General features: G+C 43.5%; 1 protein-coding gene across 1 annotated transcript in view; it reads left to right on the top strand.

Annotated features, from left to right (window-relative positions):
- The first annotated feature begins 292 nt into the window (after positions 1-292).
- Positions 293-10,156, top strand: part of LOC139693767 (uncharacterized) — a 425,657-nt gene continuing 415,793 nt past the window's right edge. Inside the window, exon 1 of the mRNA XM_071592039.1 lies at positions 293-1,375. Coding sequence (XP_071448140.1) covers positions 1,274-1,375 — 102 coding nt within the window. The 5' untranslated portion in view covers positions 293-1,273. The remainder of the gene's footprint in view (positions 1,376-10,156) is intronic.

Genomic DNA, 10,156 nt, shown 5'->3' with positions numbered 1-10,156 from the left:
CGTGGCACACCACTAGGGCGCATCGGCACAGTCTTTTTTTTTGCCAGCCCCGCTACTGAATTCCCGCAAGGTTGGCAACCTCTCTCCCCTCCCCCCCACCCACGCTCCCCTCCTTAACCCCACACCACCAGGGCATAGCACCTGCGTGAGGGCGGACCTCTAGTGCGCAGACCCCCCTTTCCCCCCTTCCCCTCCCCACCCCCCGGCGCCCTTCCCTCCCTCCCTCGACTTCCCCTCCCTCCGGCACACAAACTCCGGGGCCCGGATCCGCCTCGTCTCCGGCAGTCGGCGATCGCACGTTGTCCGGGGGGGAAGCGGGAGCCCGCTCTTTGGCGCGGATTGAGAGAGAGAGAGAGAGAGAGTGAGGAGGGGAGAGAGAGAGAGAGAGAAAGAGAGTGTTTGAGAGAGTCGCTTCGGCATTCATTTCTCTCGCACACAGACACGAGACGGACACACACACACTGACACACACACTCGGCCTCCCTCTCTCCTCTCCGTTATCCCTCCCCGACACGAAACAACACACACACACATCCCCAAACCAAACCACCACCGCCCGCTCCAGTCGTCGCGAACGTCGTGCTGTCTCTCGCCCAGAGAGACAAGAGGAGTGATCTCTGGGGGGAAACGAAAGACGGACGGACTCTCTTTGAGAACTTTCTGGTCTCGCTTCTCTCTCTCTCTCGTGCGGGCGGAGGATCCGGTGAGGAAGGAAGGACGGGACATATAACCAACCAACTACGCTCACCCCTCCCTTCTTCCCCCTTCTCCCCCCCCCATCCACCCCATACGCCCCAAAATCTTCTCCCTTGAAAGAAAGACGACGGAAAAGAAGGAAGACACGTGCGCGAACAGCGGAGGGTGCGGCAGCCCCGTGAGCAAACCATTTCTCCCGCCGACTCTGCCGCGAGAACAATTAGGACGTCTTCGTAGTGACTGAAAGCAGATCGGGAAGCGAACGAGGGAAACGTTAACATCATCGACATCGGCGCCGTGTTATCCTCCCTTCCTCCCTTTATTCATTCTCTCTCTCCCTCGGACGTCCCACCACCGTCTAATCTGTCCATTTCCGTCTCACCGAGGGTGATCCTCTCTCTCTCTCTTCTCCCCCCGTCCGCCCTTGGTCAACCTCTCTCCACATCGCCATCACTTCGCAGCCGTCGTCGACCGGCGAGGAACGGACTCCGCGCCGCCGCCGCCCCAGCTCCCCCGAAGCAAGGCCCGGTGTCCGCGTTCCCTTCATCCCCGCCGCTCTCTCCTTTGGGAGGAGACAATGGAATTGGTGACAGAAGGGAAGAACTTCCGTTTGATTCAAGAGGACGAACTGCCAGACGTGTTGGACTATCTCTCGCAGCATCTTCCGGAATCCCTTAAAGTGAGTCCTTATTCTGTCTTTTTCTTCCCTTCTCTCTATCTCTTATAATTTTTGCATATCCATGTCTCTCTCCTCTCCTTCTCTTTTTTTCTCTCCTCTTCTCCTGGCTCCTTTGACCATCATCTCTCTGTTGTTTTGTTTGTGTATTTATGTGTGTGTATGTATATTTGTGGAAAGGGGTCGAGAGCGTATTGTGGTGGCGTGCCGTTCCCCCCTGTGTCGCCGCCCTAGTGCCCCGCCGTATAAGTTCACGTGATTCGCCCCCGTCCCCCTATTAAAACGGCGGGGGGGGTTGTGGGCGAGGGAGGGTGTACTCGGCCCTGGTGCGTATCTGGAGCACGCCGCTCGCGAGCGAACTACCCCGCTACATGACAATCGGGATTTGGCGGATAAATCGACAGACGTCTCCGACAGGGATTAAAGTCTTTGTGTTTGGAAAATTTTCGCTCAGAGGATGAGATCGGATGTCGCCTTGGTGACACATCCGCGCAGGGATACCATGTAGTCGAAGCCATCGTGCATATTCTGTGATGTGCGTAGTCATTGTGTGCACTTCGTGTTGGTGCATTTCGCTTGGGGGAAGTATGACGCAGTCTTTTGTATTCTGTTCGCTCCTCGATTGAAAACACCAACTTCCTCCTGAGTATCTTTATTTCGTCAACATGATGACAAACTGTTCCGGAAAGTGATGCGTAGTGTTTATTAACCACGTTGTATTTTTCTCAAAATGTAATTGAGGCACGCGGAGGGTAAAAAGTGACCTAATGGCTACTTCTCGGTTAAAATCATTAGGTGCTTCAATTTCTATACGAACCAAATCACTCTGGATATTTCGCATGGTTGGTTGTTTGAAATTCAATCTTGCAGAAATTCAATTCGTTGGTCAGTGATTATTATTTTTGATTCATTGCCCATTGTCTGAGTGATTACTTCAATTCATTGCCCATTGTATTTGTAAAAAATTATGATTCATTGTCCATTGTAAGAGTAAAAGATTTCTGCACACGAGTCGATGCGCACCATGGGTTAAAAGTCAATCATTTCGTCGCAGTGTAGAGATCCTTTGGCGCATGTTGTTTTGACGACTCTATTCCCTGGTTTTTCTCCCATCACCGGGTTTCTCTTTTTGTCCTTCCCGTTCATGTAGTTTTGATGGACCGATTCAACCCGATCAAACGAACGCTCAAGACAAAAAATGTTACCCTGAAGTAAATTCTTGGGTAGGATGCAATTATCGATGTTGGGTCTGACTAGGTTTTGCTCCCGTGCATCGGGAGGACGGTTCGGTCGGCGGCGCGCTGCTTCTTGTGTCGCTTTGTGTGCGCGCGCGTTTGTAAGTGTGTGTGTGTGTGTGTTAGTGGTAGGAGGGTGGGAGGTGAGGGAGGGGCGGGGGAAGGGTGTCCGCCTCCTCGGCGGGGAAGGCGGCGGTTCTCCGGGTGGAGATATTGGGGTGGGTCGGGGAGAGGAAAAAGTTGGCGATCGCCCGCCGCCGTGTGCATGCAATTTTCATGGGAAATTTTTTTTTTCGCTTCTCTGAAAACGTGTCATCTGCGAAGGTCGCGTCGTCAAAACTCGCTCGACTCCCATCTTTGCTTTGGAGGAATTTTAGACTTTCATTTCCTCGTAATAATCACCTTTTCATCAATCCCCGTACCGACTGATAAATAGCCAAGCTCTTCGCTTCGCTCCTATTCCTTTTATTTAATATTCAATTTGGGAAATTTTCACCTCCTCGTTTTCGGTAATTTGATTCTATTCTCGTGGAGGTATAAAAAAATTAAGCTCAGGTTAAATCTATCGTAATTTTCTAGAAGTAAGTGCATATGTTGTTTTTTCATAATTGATGGAATATGCCTTGTCTTATTCCCTTCGGATACCTCTTTTAAACCAGTTCGCCTGGACTTATCGCGTGCTGAGTTCGTTTTCTATGACACGTCGACTCGACCGTTGCGCGAAATTGGAATTTCGTGGGGCTGTGCGATTTTTCAGGGTGACACACATGACTTTGACTGAAATCTATCGTGAAATGTCAGCCGTATATGTGAAAGATGCGATGTTTCGACAGGCAATCGGGTAGTAGTGTCAGTGGGAAACTCAAACGTACACGTATGTAACAGAAAAACCTGTGATGAGCATTGACGGTCATGATTTCTGATTATATTTTGCACGTGTGGTTAATTTAAGCTGATAGACAAGTAGAAAATTTATGCCCAAAAATTTGTTTATCTGGTTGACTGGCGATAGTCTCTTTTTCTCTCGAATAAAGAAGGAACTCGGGCGAAAAATGTTTTCCAAATGACTGAGGGACTGTTTGGAGAAATTTTAGCAAATGGATCAACGTTAGCGTAAAAGGAGATAATTTTTTTTATCATGACCTGGGGAAAAATTTAAATTTTCCTCCTAAAATATGTTTGCAAAAAATCTAGTGAATAAAAAAAAGTGTAGTGAAATAGCCTTTTCTAAAAGAAATATGAAATAAAATGAAATGAAAAATGCCTGTTCTAAATGAAAATATGCCTTTCAATTTAAATTTAATCAGTGTATTTTTTCTGCTGACACATGAAGTTTTAATGAACACCCAAGTAATGTTTCGTGTTGATCTTCCTACGCAGTTCTTACACCGCGATCTTAATTTTACCATTTTATTCAATAAACTGTTATCTACATCATGCCCTCGCACGAATTCCTTATTTTTTAACGTTAAAAACATCTTAGAAGTTAAAATCTTACAGTGTAGAAAAAGTTCTTCTATAATCGTGTGGTTTAATATCTCTCAAGGGAAACATCAACATGGATATACGATTTGTATCTTGAAGTTTTGATTAATACAAAAAGAAATAATTGAAATAGAAACTTCATTTTTGTTTGCTATTCTATAGACTTCTCTAACTATCCCAGCGTAGACTTGACCTTTCGAAGACCCTCATTATAGAACTCAGCAGAATGCTTCGAAAACCATTAATTCACCTTTTGAGTGTCGTCATTTTTGGTGTCAAATGTTCAACCCCGTAATTGTTTATTGAATTCTCGGAATAACAAAAATGCCCCTTGTGGCGAGAACGGGAGAATAGGCAAAGAAGTGGCGAAAATTCAAGGCCACTTCGCTTTGACTGCCGGTCGCGCCGTGGTTACGATTGCAAATCGTAACTTGTTCCTGAGAAGTAGTCCGTAGTTGTGGATTCCAGCGTGCTGATACGTTTGATGTGAGCAGTTTAATGTGAATAATTTTTTTCATACTGCCGTAGCTAAGATCATTCAAATTCATAATCATTTGGGTGGTTGTTCTTCGGTCTATTAAGTTAAATTCTTCCACTTTCTTCATTGAACGAGCTGTTGTAGCAGCATCTTCCGTGATTCTTTCAATTCTTGGATCGTCTCTGAGGGAGATGTGGCCAGTTTGAAAATTCTTCTTCAAATTCACAATTGTGTCATATAACGAACGGTCTGGGATATCATTTCCATAAATAAACAACATTTCATCGTGGAATTTCCGGGCCCTGTAACCTTTCAAGTGAAGAAATACTATCACGAAGCAAGCCTCTAGCTTCTACATACTTCAATTTACTTTAGTCCATGCTTTTTGAAACAAAATAGATCAAATTCAATAGCTGAAATTAACAAAATTATGTTCATAAGGATCAATTAATATGGAGAGTAAAGTTTATTAAGATATTTCAGCTATTTCTTTGTAAATTTTGCTTAAAAACGATATACCCACGTATACCAGATGATCCATCTTATTAAATATACCAATAGAATGCATGGAACAATTTTTGATACTTGATTTTTGAATATCAAGCGCACTTCCTTCCCTATGAAAGTTTGATTTATGATTCGTCACTCTGTCTCCCGTCAGAATGCTCTCCCATGTAGGTGCGTAGGAGGAAAAATTGATGGCCTCCAAGTGGGAAGAAATAATTTTAAAATTATATGTGGAGCGAGTATTGAGAATGTGATGATCTTCAAAATACTGACGCAAACATTTGCAGGACATGTAGTTTATTCTTCAAACGAACGCCGCACCAGGAGAATGTAATCTAATGATTGTATTTCTATGTTTTCTTTTGTTATCTACACACATGATTATTGCAGTGTCTTAATTATCTGTCACGAAAAGAGGAAAGGAAACAGTCGCCCCATCAATTACGAAATGAAGTCCTAATACATTCCAGCAAACTTCTTTTTTTTTAATTGAAAGCTATTAATTGAAAAAAGAATTAAATCTTTAGTCCGAGCTAGTATAAGTGGCGATTGTACGAAAAGCCTGATGTGTGATAGCGTGTGTTTTCAAACTGTTTGCCGTAGAATCCCTTGTATTTCGGGATAATAATTAAGTTTTGGAAAATGGGTTTGTGTTTGACGCAACGAGGTGATTTGTTTATTTTTTATATCAATCAATTTGTCAACTTTAAGCTTTCTCAATCTCAGCATTTGAATACTAAATAATAATATAGTGTACGCTTGTTTCGATCCCTTCGTATAATGATGCCACCCTTTGTTTTTTCTTATTCCCTATGCAAGGGTTTATATCGAAACTTTTTGTTAGTACATATCAGCGAGCCACTTTTCGATTAAATACATGAAAAATGGATTTTAAATTCCCTCTACTCAAAGTGTTAGTTTCGAACTCATTCAAAATATATTTTAAGGGATTTGAAAGGGATTTTAGCTACTGATTATGCGAAGAAGAGCGGAAGAAAATTTGAAATCGGGGATTATTTAACTTAAGAAACCGTGGATTCTTTCGATGGCTACTTTGATGATGCTCAAAAATTATTCCTCAAACACTGAAATTTATGACCTGGGAGTGGCTCTCTTCCGCCAGCCGGGTAAAAATCAGTGAGTGGCCGCATAGAGGAAATATTAAATTCCTATATTTCCTACATCACGTCATATTTGAATGCACGGCTACACCTTCTAGTGATTCAAGGATCCATGGGTTTTAAACAAAGAATCAGCTCGTTTAAGCGTTCGTATGAAGCACGGCACTCTACGGATCGGAGACATGGAACGTTGGGTAAGTGTAAGTAATCACAGACAAGGTGCGGCGGTTATCTCCGGACATTGTACATGGTTTAAGCTTTCGGCCTTCTCCGAGGCCTCCTTCAAGTAAGACTGAAAATTTCCGGAGAGCGGTTAGGGGTCTGGGTGGGGGAGAGGAGGTGCAATTAAAGATGGCGGTTAAGGGAGGGATATATTAAATATATATAATTATTATATATATATTTTTGGGTCGCGGTAGTCCAGTGGGTAGAGCGTTGGACTGCTGACCGGAGGGTCCCGGGTTCGATTCCCGGGCAAGGTACTCTGGGCACCTGCAGCTCCACCCTAGCTAAAATGACTTTTCGTGTACCAGGTCTCCCTGGGAAACCATAACCGGCACAGGGGAAGGAACTGGCCCCCCTACCCTGATATGTGAATTTTCACACGCCGTATAGGGCTTAGTACTGGGTGAACTCTACCATCACCTACTAAACCGACCTTCGGGTTGATTGCTGTGTTTATGGTTAATGGTTTATGGTATATATATACATGTATATATATATTTCTATACTTCTATGATTACTTCTCTATCTTCCAGTGAAGACGGAGTAGAATTCCGTCGAAATTAACAAGAAATAACGTTTGAGTGATTTTTTATGTGTTCTTATATTGTTTGTTGCTGTCAAAGCTTGTTATATATATATATATATATATACATGTATATATATATTTATATATACAGGGTCGTACCCAAAAGTGGTAGGACTGATTTTCTCTGGCGCGAACGGAGCGGTGGAGGGGGGTCTGCCTGGCAGGGTAAGGAGGATATATATAATAATTTAATACGGACATCAAACGATTAAAGCTTGAAGCTGTGAGGCATATTCAAATTAATCTTTTCCATTTTTTCAGTTGTGCTAGTTGGCATCCTTGGGATGAGCTCTGATTGGCTGTTTGATTATTTTATGACGACAACATAGCCTCAAAATGTTCAAGTCCAAAATGGCTATAGTCCACAAAAGGATTTCACCGGGAGAGCTGGTTGGCTTCCTTGTACATACTCTTGTCCTTTGATCTCTGGGTCATACAGGGTTGCACCCAAAAGTGGTAGGACTGATTTTCTCTGGCGCGAACGGAGCGGTGGTGGGGGGTCTGCCTGGCAGGGTAAGGTGGAGGGGGCTCTTAGCAACCTCAGTCGTCCTCAGGCTGTCGTTGAGTGAGGACACCGTTTTAAGTGAAGCAAGTTTTTTGTCCGCGTCGAAAAACAAAATGAATCTGAATTTAGAGCAACGTTATTCCGTGAAGTTTTGTGCGAAACTCGGAAAGACGGCTACTGAGACCCTCGATATGATCAAGCAGGCTTATGGGGACACCGCCTTAAGCCGTTCCACAGTATTTGAGTGGCACAAGTTGTTTAAAGAGGGTAGGGAGCTCGTTGAAGACGACCATTGCTCCGGACGGCCGTCGACGGCAAGAACTGACACGAATGTGGACAGAGTGGGGACACTGCTGAACACAGACCGACGCTTAACCAGTGAAGAAATTGCCGACCAGTTGGGTCTGTCTGCATCCAACGTCCAACGCATTATTTCACAGGATTTGGCCATGCGCAAGGTGTGCGCCAAGATGGTGCCGAAAATTCTGCCATGGCGCGCTCATCGTCAGAAGGCTCCTGGCCAAATACGGCGTTGCCACGTTGCCGCACCCACCCTATTCTCCCGATCTGGCACCACCGGACTTCTTCTTCTTCCCCCTGATGAAAAGACAGCTCAAGGGACGACGTTTTGACGCGATAAAGGCCGTTCAAGAGGCTTCGACGAGGGTCATCAACGGCAACCCCAAAGAAAATTTCCAGCGGGCGTACGGGGAATGGGAGCAACGTTGTACTAAGTATATAGCAGCTCAAGGAGCATACTTTGAAGATTATTAAGTCGATGTAAGTATATCGTCAATAAAATTCTTGTAAAAAATCAGTCCTACCACTTTTGGGTGCGACCCTGTATATATATATATATATATATATATATATATATATATATATATATATATATATATATATATATATATATATATATATATATATACACACACACACACACAGGGTGCGAGGGTTATCTCCGGACAAATTTCAATTTGAATTTCCCGCCATGTAGTATAGTATTTCCACTGGAGGTCGCGATTGGCGTTCTTGAAAGCTATAGGCATCTAGTAAACAGTCATGACCTCAAAATGGCCGAGATGTTACGTACAAGTGGGGTTATGGGGAAGAAGGGACTATTAGTCCCAACCTCGCCCAATTAAGTCAATAAATAAATAAATAAATACAAGTGCGGAGTACAGTCGAAGAGCCGCAAAAATCGAATGTGTTCGCTCTGGGCGTTATATTTCGAAATAGTTCGATTCTTCCGGTGGTACCCCAGATCAACTGTTTACGATATTGTGGCTAAATATAATACTTCGGAGAAGTCTGCGGAAGGTTTCGCTAACCCGGCGAGGAAATCTCATTCGGGAAAATAAGGGCTTGTCCGGATTTAAGCACCGAAACCTATATCGTATATTTATGGAGAACTCAACAGCTAAAAGGTCATAGTGAATTGAACAAACCTTGAGGCACAGTGGGCTATTTAGAAATATAATGATATTTGAAGGGAATATCCCGAGAGGAAGACGGACAGGCAAGTAGATCAAAAACAAATTAAGTAGGGTATAAAACGGAGCAGGTTCTAGGGGTGGGGATTAAGGGAAGTAAGGGGGAGTAAGGGAATTCACATTGAACAGAGAAGAATGGAGACATAAACCAATTATGAGATTGAAATATTGGTAATTATGTTCTTTACTGGCGCCTGATTGGCCGCTGTAAGGATGTTTAAGGGCGTTTAAATGAAAATTAAACATTTTACCGCCGAGAGTTTGCAGTAATAAAGCAGACCGTAGGTCGTCGTTTTCTCCCACTCCAGTTCTGTGTTCCTGAGGGGGATAGTACCACCTGATCAATTTCTGTACATCCTAAGAGTTACGCTACTTGCACGACTTATCTGACGCAAGGCGTAGTTTAAGTGCCAGGCGACATGGATAAATCATCCCGTAGGTACTCGTCGCCTCTGGACTGAGGCGGGGAGAGTTTAGCGCGTTCGTCTCACCTTTATCTCGCCTCTTTTCGTATCGCCCGCTGATCGTCATCTGTTCGCGTCACTCATCCTCTCTTTCCTGTCGCCCAACTGCCACGTGCTTTTTGGTGACAACCTATGCGAGAATATCCGAGGAGTCGATTCTGATTACGCAAAACGTATATCAGTGCCGGGGTCGAAATTAAAGGAAACTATGAAGGAATCAAATGGTCTATAAAATCTAATGTAATCCTATCTCTTCCGTTAATACTATCTTTGGCATTATAAACAACTCCATTATCATTTACCAAAATCTACACAACTCTCTCTGTCGATTGTAAATTAATTTGCATTTGATTTTTTTGGACGAAAGTGAGTGATTATTATTGATATCGGTGAGGAATATTTGACGTTTGGATTCGACAAAGATTTTATTTTGTTTAATTCATAACGTAAGACAGTTCAACCCCCTGGGGTATAAATCATCATACAATCCATATTTACTTTTCATATTTTCTTCATAAATATCTTATTAACATAATCTTTCGAATAATACCGCTCCAGGTATATTCATTGAAAGTGTTCCCATTGCATGAAGAGGATAACTTGCAAATTAATGGCAAATATTTATCCCCTGAATATTTCACCACACTTGCGTGAAATACAAACGCATGGAATTCTACGGCGAAAG

Source organism: Hetaerina americana, unplaced genomic scaffold (assembly GCF_022747635.1).
Source record: "Hetaerina americana unplaced genomic scaffold, ioHetAmer1.1.p SCAF_5, whole genome shotgun sequence".
NCBI lineage: Eukaryota > Metazoa > Arthropoda > Insecta > Odonata > Calopterygidae > Hetaerina > Hetaerina americana.
Note: the sequence above shows the minus strand (reverse complement) of the source record. Positions and strands in the feature narration are given on the sequence as shown.